The 25,284-nt window shown below is 33.1% G+C and overlaps 1 protein-coding gene across 1 annotated transcript in view; it reads right to left on the bottom strand.

The window, feature by feature from the left end:
• Nucleotides 1–6,888: 6,888 nt before the first annotated feature.
• LOC145259725 (zinc transporter ZIP6-like) overlaps nucleotides 6,889–25,284 on the bottom strand; it is an 83,392-nt gene continuing 64,996 nt past the window's right edge. Inside the window, exons 5-8 of the mRNA XM_080117414.1 lie at nucleotides 23,216–23,357; nucleotides 18,032–18,373; nucleotides 10,190–10,377; nucleotides 6,889–8,881 (exon numbers count right to left, since the gene is read on the bottom strand). Of these exons, the coding sequence (XP_079973540.1) occupies nucleotides 8,738–8,881; nucleotides 10,190–10,377; nucleotides 18,032–18,373; nucleotides 23,216–23,357 (816 nt within the window). The 3' untranslated portion in view covers nucleotides 6,889–8,737. The remainder of the gene's footprint in view (nucleotides 8,882–10,189; nucleotides 10,378–18,031; nucleotides 18,374–23,215; nucleotides 23,358–25,284) is intronic.

Raw genomic sequence — 25,284 nt, forward strand, 5'->3', positions numbered from 1 at the left:
GCATCTAAAACCAAGCTCCTATCTTTACATCATCAATGCTCTGTTCCTCATCTAGCATCAATTGTGATGGATGGCTCTTGTCTTGGGGGGGCTTCATGTTTTGACAAGCTCCTGGGTTTGACCTTTACTCCTGATCTGAAATGGAACACGTATATCAAGTCTGTTGCCCGGGCCGCTGGGAAAACGGTGGGATCCTTCTACCGCTGCAGAAGATATCTCACTATACTTGGCTTTTATACAGATAGAGAATTGTATGTCCAAAGATGGAGTACTGCTGCCATATCTGGACAGGAGCTTCTAAAAACAGCCTATCCTGCCTTGACAAAGTACAAAATAGACTTCGTGGCTTAGTGGGGGTGCCCTTTTCTCTTCCCTGCAATCTCTCTCCCACAGAAGAGATGTTGCGAGCCTGTCTTTGTTTTATCGTTATTTCCATGACAAGTGCTCATCCGAGCTCCAATCTCTGGTTCCCCCCTCGCCAATCTTTCACGATAAACACCCGTCTAGCTAAAACCACTGTCAGTAATTTCTCCCACTCTTTATCTGTGCCTAAATCAAAACGTAGATTCCATGAACAAAGCTTCTTCCTGAGAAGTGCACGCCTGTGGAATTCTCTTCTGTTTGCCTGTTTCCCACCTGACTACAACTTGGACGTCTTCAAGTCCAACATAAACAAATTCCTAATTAATCACCCCCTTAAGTAAGACACTTTATCAAATCTCCAATACCAATTATTACTATGATATTATCCCATTGATTATTGTACACACAATAACCCTTATCAAGGCCCGGAAGCCACTCGGGGATAAGTGGTGATCCCCATGTAAAAAAAAAAATACTTTAAAGAAATGGAATTAGGATCAACACCACTAAAGCCAACAATATGGTTACAATATGTAGATGACACATTCATACTCTGGCCCCACCAGGAAGATGTTCAAACATAACTAGACCATATGAACTCAATCCGTCCAACTATACAGTTCATGATGGAAAAAGAACATAATAAATTATCGTTCCTAGATGTGCTGATTACCCGCACTGGTCAGAGGTTTGTGTCATCTGTTTACCGAAAACCAACTTTGACTGGACAGTACCTAAACGTCAACTCCCACCATCCATATATTGTAAAGAAAGGAATCGTCCGTCGACTACAATACCGAGCAAAAATATTGCTTGGTCTTTTGGTCAAGATCAAAGTGTAGTATCTGTTCTTCAGATGCTGCACTTCATTTTCTTGTTCTCTTTCGATGGAGGAGAAATCCTTCACGACTGAGACAATTTTTATTTTTGTACCTTTTCTCCACGTTAAAAAACGACCCTGGTGTCTAACTCTGTCCCGTGGGGAGGCATAGTAAATAGGTACAATACCGAGCAAAAGCAATATGTAGTAACATCAGTGCATATCAAGAGGAGATGGACAGTTTAAGAGAAACCCTTCACCAAAACAACTATCCAGAGAACATGACATCAGCTCCAAGAAATCTGGACCAGACATCAAAGGACACGACTCAGAAACTCACTAGTTTGTATACCATACAGGAAGAACTTGCTTGAAAAACTTCAACCAATATGTAATCCATATGACATCAGGGGAGTATTCAGGAGCGATTCAACTCTCTGAAAACAGATTTTGAGAGTCAAATCTTCTACAGAAAAAGCCATGACTAAGAACTGTGTACATGGGATCTCATGTAAATGTGGAAAACTATACAAAGGTGAGATGTGTCGTCCATTAAAAGTACAGTTAGAAGCACATTGAAAAGCCATCGTATGTGGAGAGAGTGGAAAATTGGGTGTATCTGGAAGGAAAAGAAAAATCATCTACCATTATGAGATGAAGATAAACTCATAAGCAGAGAAGAACGGTGAAGAGTAAGACAATTCAAAGAAGCAGAACATCTTAGAACTGCACGCCTGTGGAACTCTGTTCCGTCTGCCTGTTTCCCACCGGACTACAACTTGGATGTCTTCAAGTCCAATGTTAACAAATTCCTAATGAACCGCCCCCTTAAGTAAACACTTCATCAAATCTCCACACAAACGTAATGTACTTTTTTTTTTTTTTTTTTTTTTACATGGGTGTCACCACTTATCAAGGCCAAGAGGCCACTCGAGGATAAGGGTTAATAGGTATACATTAGTCATTGTGATTTTAGCATAGTAAACAGTGGGAATTTTGTAACTTGGATTACTTAGGGGGACGATTCAATTAGAACTTGTTCACATGGACTTTTTTTTTTTTCATAGGCATCAACACATTATCAAGGCCAAGAGGCCACTCAAGGATAAGGGTTAAAGAGTGTACAGTAGAAATTGGACAATATAATAATCATTAGTAATGAAAATTTGTTAAATTTGATAACTTATATGGAACAGCTCATCAAGAACTTATTTACGTTAGACTTGAAGACAACCATATTGTAGTCAGCCGGAAAGCAGGAAAACGGAAGACAATTCCACAGGCGTGCAGTTCTAATAAAAAAGCTTTGTTCATGGAATCTACGTTTAGGTTTAGGCACAGATAAAAAGTGAGGGGAATTATTGATAGTGTTTACAGCTAGACGAGTGTTTCTTGTGAAAGTTTTGCGAGGGGGGACCATAGATTGAAGCTCAGTCGAACACTTTCCATGAAAATAACGATACATCAGAGACAGACTAGCAACATCTCTTTTGTGAGATAGAGGTTGCAAGGAAGAGAAAAGGACATCCCCTACGAGACTACGAAGTCTATTTTGAACTCTATCAAGGCAGGACAAGTCCTTTCTAGCAGCTCCTGCCCAGATGTGGCAACAGTATTCCATCCTTAGACGTACCTGGCTCTTATATAGATAGAGAATTGCACCAGCAGTGAGATATCTACTGGATCGATAGAAAGATCCCATCATTTTTTCAGCGGCCTTGGCAACAGATTTGATGTACGTGTTCCATTTAAGATCAGGAGTAATGGTCAAGCCCAGAAGCTTGCCAAAACTTGAGGCCTCCTGAAGACGAGAGCCATTGATTTCAATTGATGCCAGATGGGGATCAGAATGTTGATGATGTAAAGAGAGAAGCTTGGTTTTAGATGCATTAAAAGTAACCAGCCACTCCTTTCCCCATTGTACTACGTGCTCAAGATCAGAGGAGAGAGAATTGGAGAGAACTTGGTCGTTTACCGTCTTAGATGTGCTACCATAAATGGTAGTGTCGTCAGCATAAATGTCTACAAATGATGTAAGGATGTGATTTGGAAGATCATTAATGTAGATCAGGAAAAGAGTTGGGCCCAGGATGGACCCCTGAGGAACACCGGCATTAATACTGTGAGCTTCTGATTTTTGCCCTTCAACTACTACTCTTATGAACCTATCAGAAAGAAATGATTTAATAATTGAGAAGACATTTCCAGCTATACCATAGCTAGAGATCTTATGAAGTAAACCTTTATTCCATACCCTATCAAAGGCCTTAGATATGTCAAGAGCAATTGCCCTAGAAAGGTTGCCTCCGTCGAGAAATTTGCTAATCCTATGAGATATAACTGTAAGCACATCTGCTGTAGATCTAGCAGAACGGAAACCATATTGAGTGTCACTAAGGTTATTTTTGTTGAGATGGTTGATTACTTCTGTATTTAACACAGATTACAGCAACTTACTCATGACGCATAGGAGACTTATTGGCCTGTACTGAGAGGGGGATGAGCGATCACCTGAATTCTTAAATACAGGGCATACTGATGAAATTTTCCAGGGAGATGGGAAACTATTCTCCTTAAGACAACGTTTAAATAGTTTTGTAAGTATGAGTGCTAGTTCAGGTTGAAGTTTTTTGAGTACTATAATTGGAATACCGTCCGGACCAGTTGCTTTAGTGGAATCAAGGTTTTTGATTAGCTTGGCAACATCACGTACAGATATACGTATATCACAGTGTGTTTTCTGATACAGGAGGAAATATTGGGGGTTGGCGGCCTTGATCGCAAAAGGTAGAATTAGCTGCAAAAGTTCTTGACAAAGAGTTTGGCTTTGTCTGATGCTGACAAGATTACCTCAGGTCCATTGATAATAGTTGGGATGGAGCACACGCTTCTGTTCAGAATTCTGTTTGCTATTTGCCAAAACTGGTGGGAACCAAGCCGCTGCTCAGCTACTTGCAATAACCCTCATCCCTGAGTGGCTTCCGGGCCTTGATAAGTATTGATCACTGTAAAAAAAAAAAAAAAAAAAATGCTGGGGGACAATTGATTACTAAGTAGACCTAGTATAGAATTTAAAACAATATGGGAACCGTTAATTATAAATAATTGCTAATTTATACAGTAATAAGTAAATAAACAATATATATATATATAATGAAAATTACAATTGAATTTACCAAAATGATCCAAGATGGTAAAATTAAAGTAAATTATAAATATTAAAGAATTAATATTTATAAAATTATCTCAGCCAGATATAAAAGCTCGATAAAACCAAATAGGAAATAGAGCTTATAATATGAGCAAACAGTTAAAATCCATATGTAAAACTTCAAGAAAAAGTTTCTTGAAGTTTTACATTTGGATTTTACCGTCACTGGATTTTTTATCTTCTACCAGACTATCCATTCGTGTGTAATCACATTTTTCTTTACCATATTCCCTCTGCTTCACTTTTTTTGTTTTTAAGTAAGATCTTTGAATTACTTGTTGTTTCATCAAATACTTCTGCATGCAAAATCCAATCCCGCATTTTGCTAATTCCTATCCTCTGATGAGAAGGAAAGTATTTCTTCGAAACTCCGGATTAAGGACTATCCATTTATCTAGTGTTTCCTTTTCAGATTAAATATGTTTTTAACTCATTTCAAAGTGTTTTTTAACATTTTATTAACTGTTTGCTCATATATATATATATATATATTTGTATGTATGTCTGCCTAAAACTTTTGACAGAGGCGATGAATTTTAACGAGATTGGTATCGTTTTGAAGCTTGACCCTTTGGACGACAAATATCAAAAAATTGGCTAAAGCATTAATTCCTTCATCTTCAACTGGTCAGTTTTCTACAAGGAGGAGTCATTTTTTTTCGCAAGTCATCCACTCTTTTTGATTGACTAGCCTTAATTTTGATGTTCGCCACCAATTTGGATGCAATGGCAAAGACGTGACGTTTTGTTTTCATGTTCTTTTCCTCCTTCGTGGTACAGGTTGGAGCCTGCCTGCCAACTACCACTTAAAAAAAACAAAAAAAAAAAAACACCTCTCTCTACCCAACCTGCCTACTGTTTTGATTCTACTACTTTCTTTTCGGGGTTCCTTACCCGGGTACCCCTGCGAGTTAATAATAAAAAGTGATATTTACGACTATAAATTAAAATAGGTTTAAGGCTCCTAAAATTTGTTCTAGAATTGTCCACAAGGACTTGTGGTGCAGTGGTTAGAGTTCTTGGAAAAATCAATTGTAAAAGTGATATTCTCCTGAAGGTTGAAGGTTCAATTCTCAGTGTGGGCAATTGTAAATACAGTTGTAAATTACTTAGAACCTATATCCAGTCATGACTGATGGAAAAAGAAAATTCTCCATTACATTGGCTTCTTAGAAATTATTTGTATTTTTCAGATTTCTGTCAAACTCAGAAATCTACATAGAACGCTTTATTTAATCTACGAGGATAGCATGCTCTTGTTCCATCAGCCATGACTAGGTAGAAATCCAAAGTAATTCGATCAGAATAATATGTTCTTTTTATTACCAAAACTAATGCAAAGATTTTCTTTACAGTATATATATAAAAAAAAAAAAAAATACTTTTTAAAAATCTTTTGTTTTGCTCTTTGCAAGCATTTATTAGAATTAAGGAGTCACTAGCAGGGTGCCCTGTGATTGAATAAAAAACAACCAATCACAAGCTTCCTTTTTAGATCATCACCAATGACCATTAGAGCGGTTTTTACAAATTCTCTTTTGCTTGTTGGACCCTCAAAAGACAACACTCCTCGTTAGCTCTCCATCATTTTAACACCTGACACACGTGAGGATTTTCAACAACAACTGCAGCACAGAACCTTGAGGCTTCCTTTTTTTTTTTTTTTCCTCAACCCAGGAAACATACACTAAACAGGATGAATCTGACAGATAAGTGCTGCAAAACACGCCTTTTTTTTTTCAAGGAAACATTCTTTCTTCCTTCTCTTTCCTATAAATACAAGTTTTTATAATACTTTGCCCGGGTGTAAAATAGGCTTAAACATGATATTTTAATTTGTCCAAATTTCGTATATATTATTATAGAGTCATGATTTCAAAAGTAAAAACAAAAATAAATAAATAAAAATTTAAAAAAAATGCATTTGGATGCCATCAGCTAAAATCGAAACTGAAAGCAAAACTGTAGCATTCAAATCTGGTGACGTTACCACTGTACAAACGTGACACGCATATGAAGTGATTAAAAATAAACTAAGGTGAATGTACAAAATATATTACGATTTTTGTCAATTTTGACCCGTTTAAAAACTATTTTGACCAGCTAAAAGACCCATAAAAGATCCGATCATTCGAGGCTCCTAGTGCCGCTCTGCAACTTTAGTTTTGGAAGAGATAGTTTGAAAACATGGAGACAGACAGGCAGACATAGCGCCTTTTATATATTAGATTTTCCATTTGTGTTGTGTTCCTTTCTTGTCGACGTCACAATATTTTATTACCATATATAGTTGGGAAATTCTCTACACATTTTAACACTATTCAAACCTTTTCTTTGTTATCCTCACACACACACACACACACACACACACACACACACACACACACACACAGTCTGAATCTTGATTGTCTGTGGCATATCAACCCCTTTAATCTGTCAACGTCACAATACAAAAAAAAAAAAAAAAAAAATCAATTAATAGACAAAAATCAAATGGGAATTAGAAATTAAATGCCAATTTTTATTTAAAAAGAAAAAAAAGTTTTTTTTTTTTTTCATATTACATAAACATTCAAAGATTGGAATTTCAAAAATATTTCATATCAAAGCTACCTTAAAAATTAAATCATTATAAAAAAAGAAAAAAAAAAAGAAAAGGAAAAAAGAAAGAAAAAGTTTTCTTTTTTTGAAGCTTTTGATAAAATAAAAAATAAAATATACTTCTGTATTCATTTTCTTTTATACTTCTTTTGCCCTGGTAGCATAAAGATCACACAAGAGCAGGGGTAACCTTTGCCTCATCCATGGCAGCAGACGAGCGGTGGAACCCTTACCGTATTGGTAACAGCAGCAGACAAGAGCGGAGAGAGCCGCCTTACCAATTGCAACACCGCTTTTTATTTCATGGCTTTTTCAATTTTTTTTTTTTTTTTTTTTTTTACAACATGATGAAGATGATTAAGTCTAAATTTAAATTTAAAAAAAGAAAAAAAAAAAAATGGGATGTTACTTTCTGTATTAAAGATGAAATATTTACACAATTTTTTCAAGCACAATTTTTAAGATATAAACAGCAAAGCTAATGTAGCAGCCAATTTGACCCCCGACCCCATAAAATCTTTGTTGATATGTTAACCTTGCACACCCTATCCCTTACTATTTTTGCCACCAGCAATATTTTGTGATGAAAATTTTTTTTTCTTTGATGTAAAAGTCCAGCAGTCACATATCCAGAGAGAGCAAGACACGAAAAAAAAATGTGTGAGAGAGAGAGGAGAGGGAGAAAGAAGTGGAGGGAGAAAGAGAGAGAGAGAGAGGGAGGGAGAAAAAGGGAGAGAGAGAGGGAGAAAAAGGGAGAGAGAGAGGGAGAAAAAGGGAGAGAGAGAGGGAGAAAAAGGGAGAGAGAGAGGGAGAAAAAGGGAGAGAGAGAGGGAGAAAAAGGGAGAGAGGGAGGGAGGGAGAAAAAGGGAGAGAGAGGGAGGGAGAAAAAGGGAGAGAGAGGGGGAGGGAGAAAAAGGAAGAGAGAGGGGGAGGGAGAAAAAGGAAGAGAGAGGGGGAGGGAGAAAAAGGAAGAGAGGGGGAGAAAAAGGAAGAGAGGGGGAGAAAAAGGAAGAGAGAGAGAGAGAGGGAGGGAGAAAGAAAAAGGGAGAGAGAGGGGAGGGAGAAAAAGGGAGAGAGAGGGGGAGGGAGAAAAAGGGAGAGAGAGGGGGAGAAAAAGGAAGAGAGAGAGAGAGAGGGAGGGAGGGAGAAAAAAAAAAAATGATAAAAGCTAACTATTTGCAGAATCATCATTTAAAGAAAGACACCACAAACACGGATTTCCTAAGTACCAAAAAATTTGAAATCTGACGTGGGTGGAATTGTGTTTTGTAAGAGAATTTTCTTTTTTTTTTTTCAGCATTCTTACGACAAGAATCGTTAACAAGAGACAAAAAAGCAACAATTTATTTTGACCAATGAGAAAATAGTCACTGATCAGCGTGCTTACAATGTCAGCACGTCTGTTCTTTTTTTTTTTTTGGTCCGTTAATTGGGTTGAAGCCAGCAGTCCACATTTTAAAACGATGGGTAAAAATAGACTTTACCCAGAAAAAAAAAAAAAAAAAAAGTCATTTGTTGTCGCTCTTTTTTTCTTTTAAGAAAAAAAAAAAAAAAAAAAAAAAAAAAAATCTAAATGTCGATGTGAGTTTAGCACCCGAGTTCACCTTGGCTGTCGACTGGAGAACCCAAAAAGAAACTGGCTCAATATTAATCTGCTGCTACTGCTGCTGTTATGCAACTCGTGGAAGACACCGAGAGCTGAGAGTCAGAGCCCTCCCCAAAACGAGAGATTCTCAGCAGTTTCACAAAGCATTGATTAAATCGTGTTCGTAGTATGCAATCAGCCACATGATGCCAGCGCCAATGAACAGGCCTAAACACTGGATGAACAGGTGGAAAAATGGATGCTCCCCTTCTCGCGTTTCCACAGAAGAAATTTCAGGTAACTGGAAAAAAAATAAAAAAGATTAAATTTCACATCTGTTTTAAATAAGTTTCCATCTAAAAAATATAAAAGATTTTTTTATCAGGTTGACAAGAAAGCTCTTGCAGTTTTTAACTTCAGATGAACATATCTCGGCTTATTTTACTTGCTAGTAATGTAAAAATCTTATGTTCTAGTGGCGATGAAGTCACTGAAGGCGTATTTGATATTGCCTTGATTCTTGAAGTATTTCTCATGCAGAAAGTTCTTAAGATTGTTGAAAAATGGTAGTCGGTAGGTGAAAAGTATGGAGAGTATGGCGGATTAGGCAGAGTTTCGTAGCTCAATATGTTCAACTTCTGCAGTGTCAGTTTAGCAACGTGCAATCGAGCATTGTCGTGAAGGGGAATTGGACCTTTTCTAATGACTAATGCTGAGTGTTATTGTTGAAGTTTCTGATGCATTTCATCCATTTGTTGACAGTAGTTCACCGCTGTAATGGTTTCGCCTGCATTCAAAAGGCTAATGGACGAGACCGGTCGCAGACTGTCAAACAGTCAGCATGAGCTAATTTTGGGGCAACTCTGACTTCGGGAAGTGTCATGCAGCTTTGTTGGTGTCTAACCACCAAGACGAGGAGGTAGTTCTGGACGTAGTTAAATGAGAAAATTTTTTTACTGAATCATTTTTTAAAAATTTATACTATTTTTCTACTGAATCATTTTTTAAAAATTTTTGAATAGAAAAAGTAGGATTTTCAAAGCAATGTCAAAGCAAGGAGGGGGGGGGGGTAACAACAAGGAGTTAAAAAGCAAGGGTGAAAAAAAAACCCAACAAGGGTGAAAAAAAAAACCAACAAGGGGGGAAAAAAACAAAGGGGAGAAAACAACGAGGGGGAAAAAACAACAAGGGGAAAAAAGACAAGACAAAAATTGTGACTTTTGCTAAAATCAAAGTGTAGTCTCAGAACAGATACTACACTTCATTTTATTTTTTATTCTTAGTCACTGAACGAGAAATCCTTCTAGACTAAGTTTTATCTCAATGTAGAGTGCCCCCTTTTCAGGGAGTTTTCTGCAAATTTCAAAACCAACGAGGTAGAGACAAAAAAAAAAAAGAAGCCTTTCAGGTTATATCGAAATTACATCAAGTACCAGCACACACACTTTCTGTTTAAAGGGTTGCGAAAACTTCATGTAAAGTTTTGTTTGATGAAGCACTTTCAAAATGAAGAGTTGGAAAGGAAATAAATTTTGAGATTATAATTTATAGTTTGTCAATATGAGGCGTAAATGAGATCAGTTCAATGAAATTGAAATGCGATTCTTACCATATCAACTAAAGCAATGTAGAGAAACATCCCGCCAACAGCAGCAAAAATCCATTCAGTAACGGAGCTAATGTTACCGAGTAACACGCCAATAATCATGCCAACCAAACATAAGATGGAAGAGACAATATTATAAATGATGGCTTTTCGTAAACTCATTCCTGCACGGAGTAAGACAGCAAAATCACCTGAAACACAAAAAATGCAGAATTTTATATCCGTATATTAAATTAAATAAATTTTTTAATATACATATACTAGCAGACCACCCAGGATTGACCGATTGTAAAATACGCTTAAATATATTTTAATTCATGTACATTTCGTATTTATTATTACACAGCAAATTCTCTATTGATTATTATATTGTACCCAATATACATCGTAATGATTTCAAAAGTAAAAAGACTCTGGTGCCATCAACTGGAACCAAAACCAAAATATTTAGTGATCCAGCCTTAGTGATTATTAGAGCTAGGACAACAGCATATTCTTTTCATTGTTTTGATTCTCAGGTATATATCCATTAATATCTTATATGTTTATATATATTGTTTTGATCCTAAAGGTATATATCCATTAATATCTTATGTCTTTATGTAGAGTGATGTGGTTCTCGGTTGATTAATTGCGTTTGTGTTGGATATATACTCGAGAGTAAAACAATGAAAAAAATATGCTGTTGTCATAGCCCTAGTTGTTATTTTATGCTTCAACTTCTGTTAATGTCTGAACTATCGCTAGATGGATAAAAGAAAGGCAAAAAATTAAGTGACTTCAAGCTCAAAATGTATATGCATGCATGCTTACAAATCAGTTGATTTAATACTCCCAAAGGACATTTTTTATTTTTCAATTTTGACCAAAATGTAGCTATTTTTACAGGCTAAAAAACAAAATCGAAAGTGTTACCAAGGTCTAAGTACCATATATAACAAGTTTCAAGTATGTAGCCCAAATATTTAGAGAGGAGTTTGGTAGAGACGTTTCAGATACACATAGACAATGTCACTTTTATATATATATATAGATATATATATATATATATATATAAAAATACACCTGTTTGCTAGCATGTCTTTATCCTAAATTCTATGCAATTATGCACAATGTAGAAACTATGCTATGAAAGAATTAAACGTAATCGAGAAATGATACTAATCACTTAATGACACACCATAAAAAATGAATTAATAAACTCTTGTTTTTCAAAAGAACTTGCAAAATAGTCAACCTTCATAAAGTCACTCGCATATATGACAGTATATTAAGTTCATTTTAATAATGTTTGCATAGAAAAAGTAGGATTTTAAAAGCAATGTCAAAGCAAGAAAAAGAAAAATCATTAAATTATTTCAACATGCCTATCAAATTCAATGATTTCAACATGCCTATCAAATTCAATGATTTCAACATGCCTATCAAATTCAATGATTTCAACATGCCTATCAAATTCAATGATTTCAACATGCCTATCAAATTCAATGATTTCAACATGCCTATCAAATTCAATGATTTCAACATGCCTATCAAATTCAATGATTTCAACATGCCTATCAAATTCAATGATTTCAACATGCCTATCAAATTCAATGATTTCAACATGCCTATCAAATTCAATGATTTCAACATGCCTATCAAATTCAATGATTTCAACATGCCTATCAAATTCAATGATTTCAACATGCCTATCAAATTCAATGATTTCAACATGCCTATCAAATTCAATGATTTCAACATGCCTATCAAATTCAATGATTTCAACATGCCTATCAAATTCAATGATTTCAACATGCCTATCAAATTCAATGATTTCAACATGCCTATCAAATTCAATGATTTCAACATGCCTATCAAATTCAATGATTTCAACATGCCTATCAAATTCAATGATTTCAACATGCCTATCAAATTCAATGATTTCAACATGCCTATCAAATTCAATGATTTCAACATGCCTATCAAATTCAATGATTTCAACATGCCTATCAAATTCAATGATTTCAACATGCCTATCAAATTCAATGATTTCAACATGCCTATCAAATTCAATGATTTCAACATGCCTATCAAATTCAATGATTTCAACATGCCTATCAAATTCAATGATTTCAACATGCCTATCAAATTCAATGATTTCAACATGCCTATCAAATTCAATGATTTCAACATGCCTATCAAATTCAATGATTTCAACATGCCTATCAAATTCAATGATTTCAACATGCCTATCAAATTCAATGATTTCAACATGCCTATCAAATTCAATGATTTCAACATGCCTATCAAATTCAATGATTTCAACATGCCTATCAAATTCAATGATTTCAACATGCCTATCAAATTCAATGATTTCAACATGCCTATCAAATTCAATGATTTCAACATGCCTATCAAATTCAATGATTTCAACATGCCTATCAAATTCAATGATTTCAACATGCCTATCAAATTCAATGATTTCAACATGCCTATCAAATTCAATGATTTCAACATGCCTATCAAATTCAATGATTTCAACATGCCTATCAAATTCAATGATTTCAACATGCCTATCAAATTCAATGATTTCAACATGCCTATCAAATTCAATGATTTCAACATGCCTATCAAATTCAATGATTTCAACATGCCTATCAAATTCAATGATTTCAACATGCCTATCAAATTCAATGATTTCAACATGCCTATCAAATTCAATGATTTCAACATGCCTATCAAATTCAATGATTTCAACATGCATATCAAATTCAATGATTTCAACATGCATATCAAATTCAATGATTTCAACATGCATATCAAATTCAATGATTTCAACATGCATATCAAATTCAATGATTTCAACATGCATATCAAATTCAATGATTTCAACATGCATATCAAATTCAATGATTTCAACATGCATATCAAATTCAATGATTTCAACATGCATATCAAATTCAATGATTTCAACATGCATATCAAATTCAATGATTTCAACATGCATATCAAATTCAATGATTTCAACATGCATATCAAATTCAATGATTTCAACATGCATATCAAATTCAATGATTTCAACATGCATATCAAATTCAATGATTTCAACATGCATATCAAATTCAATGATTTCAACATGCATATCAAATTCAATGATTTCAACATGCATATCAAATTCAATGATTTCAACATGCATATCAAATTCAATGATTTCAACATGCATATCAAATTCAATGATTTCAACATGCATATCAAATTCAATGATTTCAACATGCATATCAAATTCAATGATTTCAACATGCATATCAAATTCAATGATTTCAACATCCATATCAAATTCAATGATTTCAACATGCATATCAAATTCAATGATTTCAACATGCATATCAAATTCAATGATTTCAACATGCATATCAAATTCAATGATTTCAACATGCATATCAAATTCAATGATTTCAACATGCATATCAAATTCAATGATTTCAACATGCATATCAAATTCAATGATTTCAACATGCATATCAAATTCAATGATTTCAACATGCATATCAAATTCAATGATTTCAACATGCATATCAAATTCAATGATTTCAACATGCATATCAAATTCAATGATTTCAACATGCATATCAAATTCAATGATTTCAACATGCATATCAAATTCAATGATTTCAACATGCATATCAAATTCAATGATTTCAACATGCATATCAAATTCAATGATTTCAACATGCATATCAAATTCAATGATTTCAACATGCATATCAAATTCAATGATTTCAACATGCATATCAAATTCAATGATTTCAACATGCATATCAAATTCAATGATTTCAACATGCATATCAAATTCAATGATTTCAACATGCATATCAAATTCAATGATTTCAACATGCATATCAAATTCAATGATTTCAACATGCATATCAAATTCAATGATTTCAACATGCATATCAAATTCAATGATTTCAACATGCATATCAAATTCAATGATTTCAACATGCATATCAAATTCAATGATTTCAACATGCATATCAAATTCAATGATTTCAACATGCATATCAAATTCAATGATTTCAACATGCATATCAAATTCAATGATTTCAACATGCATATCAAATTCAATGATTTCAACATGCATATCAAATTCAATAGTTTCAACATGCATATCAAATTCAATAGTTTCAACATACATATCAAATTCAATGATTTCAATATACATTAAATAAAATAATTTCAATATACATATTAAATAAAATAATTTCAATATACATATTAAATAAAATAATTTCAATATACATATTAAATAAAATAATTTCAATATACATATTAAATAAAATAATTTCAATATACATATTAAATTTAATAATTTCAATATACATATTAAATTAGATAATTTCAATATACATATTAAATTAGATAATTTCAATATACATATTAAATTAGATAATTTCAATATACATATTAAATTGTTTTATATAGATATATTAAATTAGAAAAAAATAATCTTGTATTAATATATTAAAATATTTCACACACATTATAGCCCTATTGGTAACAGACCACTATGGACAATAAAAGAGCGAAAGTTCCTTTTCTTTAGCATTGGTCCATGTTATTAAAAAAAAAATTAATTTAATTTCTTCGCAAATACAATTATTCCTGATTGGAATATTTTTTTGCAAGGAAGGCATCTTCCTTTTCTGCAATAAACTTAAATTACAAGATGGAAGTCATTTTTTAAACCAATCTCAAATCATGTAAGGGAGATAACTACGATCAATCAACATTATGTTTTTTTTTTTACACAGTGATCACCATTTATCAAGGCCCGGAAGCCACTCAGGGATATGGGTTATTGCAAGTACATTACGTTAGTGTGGAGATTTGATGAAGTGTTTACTTAAGGGGGCGGCTCATTAGGAATTTGTTAACGTTGGACTTGAAGACATCCAAGTTGTAGTCCGGTGGGAAGGAGGCAGACGGAACAGAGTTCCACAGGCGTGCAGTTCTAAGAAAGAAGCTTTGTTCATGGAATCTACGTTTTGATTTAGGCACAGATATAGAGTGGGGGAAATTTTTCACAGTAGATTCAGCTAGACGGGTGTTTTTCGTGAAAGATTGGCGAGGGGGGGGACCAGAGATTGGAGTTCAGACGAGCACCTGCCATGGAAATAATGATAAAACAAGGATAGGCTCGCAACGTCTCTTCTGTGGGAGAGAGGTTGGAGGGTAGAGAAAAGGGCATCCCCCACTAAGCCACGAAGTCTATTTTGTACTCTGTCAAGGCAGGATAGGCTATTTTTAGCAGCTCCAGATATGGCAACAGTATTCCATCCTTGGACGTACTTGGCTTTTATATAGATAGAGAATTGCATCAGTAGTGAGATCTTCTGGAGCGGTAGAAGGATCCCACCATCTTTCCAGCGACCTTGGCAACAGACTTGATGTTTTTCTTTTTCGACCTTTTCACCTTAACATTATGCGACCACTTCTTGGGGTTTTGTGTATCTCACCAATGCATCACTATTGGTGCTTGTCCAGAATTTCTCCTACACTAAAACAGAAAATTAAAAGAAAAGTCTGATGTACTTAAACGTGATGTAAATAAAATATCACACCAAAAATCATGTAAATTTATTAAGTAGTTTTATTTTTAAATAAGTAAATCAGATTGTGGCCACCTTAAAAACAAGGGAAGATAACTCCCAAATAATTAAAACTTGCAAGATTTTAGAAAGCCATTCTTAACATATGGACATAGGAAAACAAATCCCTTAAAAAAAAAATAAAACTACTTGAGTAATTTGTGATTTTTGGAATATGACATTTTCTTTCCATCTCAGATATGTTAATCATACAGATCGTATCAGAGCACGTATGAAAGCGTGTGAAAATATCAGCAGCAACTGAAGGATAGATGGCTAGCGAGGGTATTACGAGCAGCAACCGTTTGAGCACGTATGCAAAGTAGCAAGTGTGCGTGGGTTTGCATGATAAGGAAAGTGAAAGAATAAATGGACAGCACGTGATCGGAGAGAAGGAAAAAGTGCGCCGGGAGTGAAGGTAAGAGGTACCAGGCGAGATGGACATGTGGCCCTGTGGTGGCAATAAGAGACTTCTAAGCTGGTGTTGAGATTTTTTTTTTTTTTTTTACATAGGCATCAACACATTATCATGGCTAAGAGGCCACTCAAGGATAAGGGTTAAAGAGTGTACAGTAGAAATTGGACAATATAATAATCATTAGTAATGAAAATTTGATAAATTTGATAACTTCTTTGGAACGGCTCATCAAGAACTTATTTACGTTAGACTTGAAGACAACCATATTGTAGTCAGCCGGAAAGCAGGAAAACGGAAGACAATTCCACATGGCAGGGGTTTTGTTAATCTCACGACAGATGAAATGAACAGTATTACAAAAAAAAAAAAAAAAAAAAAAAGCAGGCATTGTTTGGAAATTAACAATAAATGACTTGTGTTAAAACAGGAAAAAAAAGTCAGATATGTATTTCTTTCCGATTTATTTTTGTTTGTTCCTGCAACATTACAAGATATTTTTGTTTTTAATATAGGAGCAATTCTGAAAAAGCACCATTATTTTTTTTTTATTTAGTATGAACCATTGTATTCAGTTTACATTAGTTTTTCATGGTAGCTGGGACAGCTTTTTAGAAACCTAAACTATCTTTAAACAAGTCTTGTTCTTTCTATAAAGGCCATTCTACCCCCCACCTCCATTCTTTAATCTTCCTCAATGAACTCACCTTACTACCTCAATTGTTCTATAATCTAACTAGAGAACTCTCACCAATTCTTTCAATGTGACCAAACCAACAAAGTCTCCTGTTCTGCACAATCTCTCTATAGTGCTCAGATTTAATCTTCCTGGTTTTAATACTAACTTGCTATTAAAGATTCCATGCGTTGTTGAAATGAAACTTGAACAAAGTTACATCATTTGTTTTTGTTAAAAAAAAGTAGTAATGAAATTTTGTCGGATCTTTAATCCAGTTTGATCAAATATTTATTGCTTTCTTTAAAATTAATTTTCATTTATCACAGGATTGCATTTATAAAGATTTTTCATTCACTAAAATTATGCACTAAAATTGGCTTCTGAAACAAGAGCACACAAAAACTGAAAATTTCCCAATTTCCAACAAAATTCAGACAGTCATAATTTTTTGGATGTGCTATCAAAATAAATTTGTATTATTTTTTTTTGTTATGTGGCAATGTTAAACATTTTTAGACATAAAAAAAAAAAAAAAATTTTGATTTGAAACATCTACTACTGTTTTTCTTTTGACTTTTTAATGGAAATTGTTCCAGACAAGGCATGAAACCACTTGATGCAAGAAGCTTAAGAAAAAAAAAAAAAAAAAAAAAAAAAAAAAAATCTTGCTGCAATTCTTAACTTCATACTTATGTGAACTGGGATTTTCTCACCTAAATAACATTAAAAAAAAATAAATAAAAATAAAAAAAAAGACTTAAAAATATTGAAGAGTTAAGAGTGTCTCTCACATTTGCCCAAATATTGCTGCAGTAGTTAAAAAACACCAGGCACAACCATCCCACTGATATTCACCATTATTTTATACCAGATATACAGAATACAGGTCATATTCATTTAGGTGAATAAAAATTCTTATATAATCTATTTTTTATATTAAGAAAAAAAAAAAGCATTTATGAGTAGAAAATATTTATATTTTTTTATAAGTGCGCAGTGAAAATAAAAAAAAAACTGTGTGCTACCACATAAAAAAGGTTGGGAAGAACAGCCTTAAACTAATAAATTACCAAAACCTGGTATTGCCTTAGATTTGTGGACGATCTGTAAAATATACTCACCGATTTCATGAGGCAGTTCATGGCAAAGAACTGCGATAGCGGTACTGCAGCCAATGGTATTACTGTAACCAAAAGCAGCACCGATTGCCAAACCATCACACAAATTATGGATACCATCACCCATGACAACTATCCATGCCATGGCTGGAATGTTGTGACCATCAGAGTCTAAACATGGGAAATGTGAGTGGCCGTGTGATTGATAAAAGTGGGAGTGATCGTTGTTTGTGTTGTTATGTGATGGTGACATCATTGTTGTGTGTTCCTCGTCCGACTGGTGAACCTGCTGGTGGCTGCACTCTATCAAGTCAGCATGGCTGTCTTCAGCCAAATCTTTTAAAGCTAGAGAAAAAAAATAAATAAATATAAAATAAAAAAATGTTAGCTATTCATTTATATTTCATACTAGCTGACCGCCTGGCGTTGCCCGGTCATACAATACACTCAAACATGATATTTTAATTTATGCAGATTGTGTATGTAATATTATAGAATCAATCCTCTATTGATTATTATATATTACGAGAGATTATTTTCCCTGCGGGCTAATTTGCAAACAAAAAAAAAAAAATAAATAAAAAATAAATAAATATAAAAACAATGATAATATCATTCATCAAATTCTGTCCATGTTTGTTTACAATATCACGTCAGCTGATATTTGGGCTTGACGATGAATGCCCTGGAAAAGTCACTACTGATTAATCTTTAGTTTTAAAATATGAAAATGAAAAAATGATTTGCAGCGATTTTAAATGGTACCTCTTCTTTTATCGTAAATTGAACTCCTTAATAAGAAAAAATTAAAATAAAATGGTGCGATACACCCGGACTTGAACAGGGGAACCCTTCGATATGTAGCTGAATGCTCTACCACCGAGCTATATCTCCAGATGACAATAAATCTAAGAACACTTCCAGATATATAAATTACTATTGTGTGAAATTTGCAAAAGATAGGCTCAGCCGTTTAGGAAGGAAGTCACACACACACAGACTTTTCTATAATAGAGATTTTGAAACAAGTTTTATTTTGTTTGCTGATGTTTGCATCTTTGGATGGCTTTCAATTGCTGCCGTCCACACAGCTGCCAATTTGATTCGGAAGAAAAGGCAGATCCATGTTAGCAATAGTCATTAATATTGAACATCTTTAAAATTAAAAAAGGCTTTGAGAGCATTACAAAAAGCATCCCCAAGATGTTGAGTACTTTGGATTATTGCTTCCCATCAAAGGCTATTAAACTAAACTGCTAAAACCATCTTTGGGTTACAACCTGCTCTTTCTATTGAGCACTGTTATGGCTCCCCGGCAACAGCCAAGGAAAAAAGACAGAAGTTATTTATCCTGGCTGACACTGTGTTTAAACATACCTGCTTTACCTAGAGTCCAGAGCACTACTAAAATCAAGCCTACTCATATTTGGATTACTACCTGCTCTATCCAGGGTATTGAGCACTTAATTAAGGAAACCTCTATGCACTACTAAAATTAAGACCCCCCCCCCCTGCTCTACGCAGTGTTACTTTTGAATAAGTTTCTCCTGGGCAACAGCAAGAAAAGAACAAGGAAGTTAGTTATAGTCAGCTAACGTACTTCCTAACTTCCGGTATGATTGCTACCAGAAGCGGTGACAAAGCAAATCAGTTCCTTCATTTTTTTTTCTCACATCTATATCTCCCCTGTGCATGTTTTTTTTTTTTTTTTTTTTTTTTTTTACATTTTTCTGATCTTTTTTTTTTTATTTAATAATCATTAAAAAGTTAATTTTGGTCTTATTTTAATTTGGTCCTATTATTTAAAAAATTTTTTTTTAAAGAATTATTAAAAATGCGTTTAAAAATCTTTTTAAGTAATGAACTATTCAGTTCATGAAGCAATGAAAGCCATGGAACCGTACATAACGAAAACAGTAATGAAAAACTTGGACAAAATTTGAAACCCGTTTAGTGCAATGTGATGGTTGGCAAGGAAATATCTATTTGTACTTTGTTTTTTATGAGGTTTGAAATGTTATTTTGATTTCAATAATTTTATTTGTTATTTTGATTACAATTACAATCTTGATTACAATAATTTTATTTTTATACTTTCGTAAACATTACAAAAAAAAAAAAAAAAAAAAGTAAATAAAATTTTTATTTTTAAAATTTCATAAACATATTTCTTATAAAATTTCAAATAAAATAAAAACTTATTTTTTAATTTTGCTATTAAAATTGCAAATAAAGTCTAATTGCGTTATTTTTTTTATTAATTTTGTTAATTTTTATTGTATATTTTTCATTCACGTCCTTTTTTTCTATCTTATTGCAATAAGTCATTTCACAATTAGAAATACTGAAGAACAATAAAAGTGAAGGGACTAATTTGCTTTGTTACCACTTCTGGTAGCATCCATGCCGGAAGTTAGGAAGTATGCTAACTGACTATTACCTTCATGTTTCATCCATTGTCATATCGCTGTGTTATCAGAAACTCTTAGTCTCGTAAAGCAACGTTTCTCAATGAGGGACCAGGAAATATTTTCATGAGGCTCACAAAGCCAATTTAAAAGGGGTAAAAAACAAAAAAAAATTGTATGCAATTCATTTACATTTGATATTTTGAAAAAGCTTTTATCAAAACAACATTTCACGTTTGTTTGCATCGCAAGTTCAACCGATATTAAAGTCGATATAAACATGTCATTCAATAAGTTGCGGGCCAAACTAATAAAACAACATTTTTCACCTCAAACAAGGCTTGTTGCCACTTGGAGCATAAGGGACTATGATTTGGGATCATGTCTAACAGAATTGTTGAGAGTTGGACAGCATCAAGCAAGATATTTGTTCACATTACATTTAAACTTCTCCAAGCTAGTAGTCACGAAAACCCCCATTTAGCCCCAAAAGTCCCCAGGGGACGTCAAATCCGGGTGAAAATGAACAAACGGTGCAGTTTCAGGCCTTAACATATGTAAATTTGAGTTGTGCACCATGCAAAGAAAAAAAAAAAAAAAAAAAAAAATCCGTTTGCTCCTTACACTAATTTCCATGTTTTTAGAATTTCGGTGAAGATATGTTTATGTGTGGAGAGAATGTGAACAAATTAATTTATGCACACAGCAATTTCCGACACATATTTTTGTTCAAAACTTGTGCATGCAGTTCAACCATTAAACAGATTTTAAGTTTGCTGATTTGGGAGAAAGGATTTTATAAAAATAAAAAGTGCACTTTAACTCGCCAGAAGTATGTTTTTCTGTCCTTTTTTAGAAGAGGTTTACTAGCAGAAAAGAGAAGATAATCCAAAATCAATATCTCAAGTAAAGATAAATAAATAGAAAAAATATGTCAAAATATTAAAAACACGACTTACAATTCCTAAGACTTTTTTTTTATTTAAAAAAAATTATCTTAAAAAAAAAGAAAAAAAAAAAAAATACATTTCATCCATACATCTATTACAATAGAAAAATGTGAGCATGAAAAGTAACATGGTTAAGCTTAAACATGGAAAAGAAAGGACTAGTTAAAACTGGAAAAGAAAAAGGACAAGATATGCTAGTAAAAAATATAAATTTATAACTTAAAATATTGCAGCATTAAGAATTGCTTATATCATGTTATAAATTTAATTTTACAAAATAAAATTTTATAAAAATAAAAATGTTTATAGCATGATTAACGACCATCTTTGGTCATTTGCCAGTTTAATGCATTCTACTCTTCTCAAACAATGTGGTGATTGAATGAATATTGTCACTATGTGTAAAAGTTCTGACTTGTTTCTTTTCAGTATTAAAATATCAAAATATGTGTGGGGGGTGGGGAAGAAAAACAAAAAAACTTTCAAATATGCTAATTTACCGTTATGCAATTTTTTTTATATGTTTAATAATTCAAAAAACATGGAATATTTTAACAGAAATTAAATGATAATTTAAAAAAAGAATATAATTCAAATTTAAACTACATAAGTACAAATAAAGGACACCTGTACAAATAAATCTCACCTGTCTGTTTAAATGTATGTATGTATGTTTGTATGCCTGCCTAAAACTTTCAACAAAGGCGACAGATTTTCACGAGATCAGTACCGTTTTGAAGCTCAACCCTTCGGACGACAAATACCAAAAAAATGGCCAAAAACATTAATTCTTTTATCCTCAACTAGGCACTTTTCTACAGGGAGGGGTCGTCTTTTTTTCACCAATCTTTTCGATTGACTAGGCTTAATTTAAACATTTATCGCTTCCAGTTTGGCAATGGACTCAACAGCAAAGACGTCACTTTTTTTTTCCTTCACGGTACAGGTTCAGGCTTGCTTGTCTACGACCACTTTTATTTATTTATTTATTTTTTTGCTCAACACACACTTCCAAACACCCAAGCAATGAATGCCGAACACCCAGGCTAGTCTATAATTTAAATCTCATCTGTCTGCTTAAATGTATGTATGTTTGCCTAAAACTTTCGACAGAGGCAACAGATTTTCAAGAGATCAGTTATCGTTTTGAAGCTTGACCCTTCTGAAGACAAATATCGAAAAATTGGCTAAAAACATTAATTCCTGGGCACTTTTCTACAGGGAGGAGTCGCTTTTTTTCGCAGATATTTTCGAAAATCATCCCCTCTTTTCGATTGACTAGCTTTAATTTGAACATTCGTCACTTCCAGTTTGGCGATGGGTGTAACAGCAAAGACTTTCATGGTCTTTCCCTCCTTCGGGGTACAGGTTCGAACCTGCCTGCCTATTACCACTTTTTTTTGCTCAACACACCTCCAGGTAACGCCGGGCACCCAAGTTAGTAGATTAAATAAAGGGTTTTTTTCAGAAGGATAACTTTCTATTTGGCAGTAAAAATTGAATGAAAAGAAAACTATTATAAAACAAAACAACTAAAACAATATTTGCAATATAAAAAAAAAAAAAATAAAATTCTTTATTATATTTATTTTTCAATATACAAGTAAATAAAAAAAATATAACATGTTAAGAAACAAGTCGGAACTCCTACGCATGGTGACGGTATTCAATGAATCGCTGCATTGTTCGACTTTTCGGCCTTCATAATAGATCAATAAAATGAGTTAAACCGCCAAATTATTTTGTTTTCAACCATAAAACTAAATTTTTCATAATTCTGTAAAAATATTTACAAGTGGTTCGAGACGAATTTTAAACGTGATACAAACCTCTGTTGGGATGAACCATCATGACGACATCCTCACACGATTGGTAGTGAGAGTTGCGGCTTCGATGCGTGCTCAGTTTACCACCACCATCAGTTTCTCCTTCTGTGATGGTGGCCACCTGAGAGCAATTTCGCTTTCGTTTCTAGAAAAACAAAAAAAATATTCCGTTTATTCATCAAAAGATTACTTTTATATATACTTTAACAAAGGTTGTTAAAAAAAGAAAAAAAAAAAAAAAAAAAGAAAAAAGAAATTTGACTATTTATACTTTAATGTCTAAACAAAATTCAGTGCATATTTAGAATTACGCTTAAAAAAAAAAAGGCAGAAAAATTTGCTATGATGTTTGCACTAGTCATGGAACGAAAATGTCATATTCCAAAAATCATGTGGATTTTGCTAGTAAACGAAAATACTCAGTTATCAAAGGTCAACTAAAGATAAATTTGTTTGTATGACCCTGTTCTGGAATGCATAAATTGAACAACTTCTAAAAGTCGACACATTTCAAAATCATACAAGATTCATGAATAACACATCAGACTCACATATTACATCTCCAATCAAAATAAATTCAGATCACAACACCAGTCACTCCATTAAATCAAAAAGCAAAGTACTAAAACTATTTGGACATATCAAAAGATGTGAAACTGGATTATTTAAGATACTTAGAAGGGATGAGAAGGCTCTACAAACAAATTTATCTTTAGTCGACCTTTGACAACTAAATATTTTCGTTTATTAGCCAAATAGAAAAGTGAAACCCACGTGATTTTTGGGATATGACCATTGTTCAGTGAGGAGTATGTACATCATAATATTTTTTGGTACTTGTACACTAAAAAATGAAAATGTTGAAAAAAAGGTTATATTGTACATATCCGTGTTGAACTGAAGATCTCCGGGGGAAAAAAAAAAAAAAAAATTTCACTTAATTTGATTTTTTTTTTTTTTTTTTTTTTTTTTTTTTTTTACAGCAGAAAAACACGTTTTTATGACAGCATGTTGAAGGGAGCCATTTTGAATTTTTTAAATTTTTGTTTGGATTTTTAGAAACACCACGGGGAAATAATTTAAAATGCCGACACTCCCTTCCCATAATACTAGCTTTTCTTCCTAAAAATCAAACATTTTTCTCGGTATCATAACAAATTGTTTTTTTGCTGTAAAAAAAAAAAAAAAAAAAAAAAAAAACTACTTGATGAAATTAACTGAAAAAAAAAAAAAAACTACTTGATGAAATTAACTGAAATTTTTTTCCGGAGAACTTCATTCCATAATGGATACATACAATTTAAACTTTATTTTTTTTCAATATTTTCATTTTTTAATGTCTTGATTAAACTGTACAAGTACCATTTTTTTTTTTTAAGTGCAATTCTACATATGCACTAACATTTCTGTTCAGATTTGAAAGTATAAAAGTTAAAATTTCTTCAGATGTTTTTAAACAGCTTTCATAAAAAAAAAAAAAGAAAAGAATATTAATATTTAACTTTGCTCTAATAAGTAATAAGCTTTGGAAGATTGTCGGTGAAAGAAACACAATTACCAAAAGATAAACGTTTAAATTATTTCTAGTCTCCATTTTGAAAAAAACAAAAACAAAAGAAAAGTCACTTGCAAATGTGACCTTTTCACTTGCAACGTAAAGCCCTAGATGATACAAGGAAAATCAAAGTTAAGGAGGCTATGCTAGCAGATTTTGTATTTATCATTGCAGAGCAAATTCTCTACTGATTATTATATTGTACCCAATAAATAGTAGTGATTTCAAAAGTTAAATAAAATATGACTTGGGTGTCATCAGCTAGAATCAAAACTAAAACAAATAGCGCTCCAGACTTGGTCGTTACCGTTTGAACTATTAATTCTCATCTCAAAAATCAAGAATTTTGATCTATGATGAAATTATCGAACTTCAAAAAATTATAAATGGAACAAGTGAAGCATGCATGGTCCCCAGTGAGCGCACAGTGAACACGGTATAACAAAAAAAAAAAAAAAAAAAAAAAAAATGACTAAGTTCAGCATTGCCCCCCCCCCCATTTACCTAGCACCATGCA

The sequence above is a fragment of the Euprymna scolopes genome, chromosome 35 (genome assembly GCF_053919585.1).
Source record: "Euprymna scolopes isolate OS-2025 chromosome 35, ASM5391958v1, whole genome shotgun sequence".
In the NCBI taxonomy this organism is placed as follows: domain Eukaryota; kingdom Metazoa; phylum Mollusca; class Cephalopoda; order Sepiida; family Sepiolidae; genus Euprymna; species Euprymna scolopes.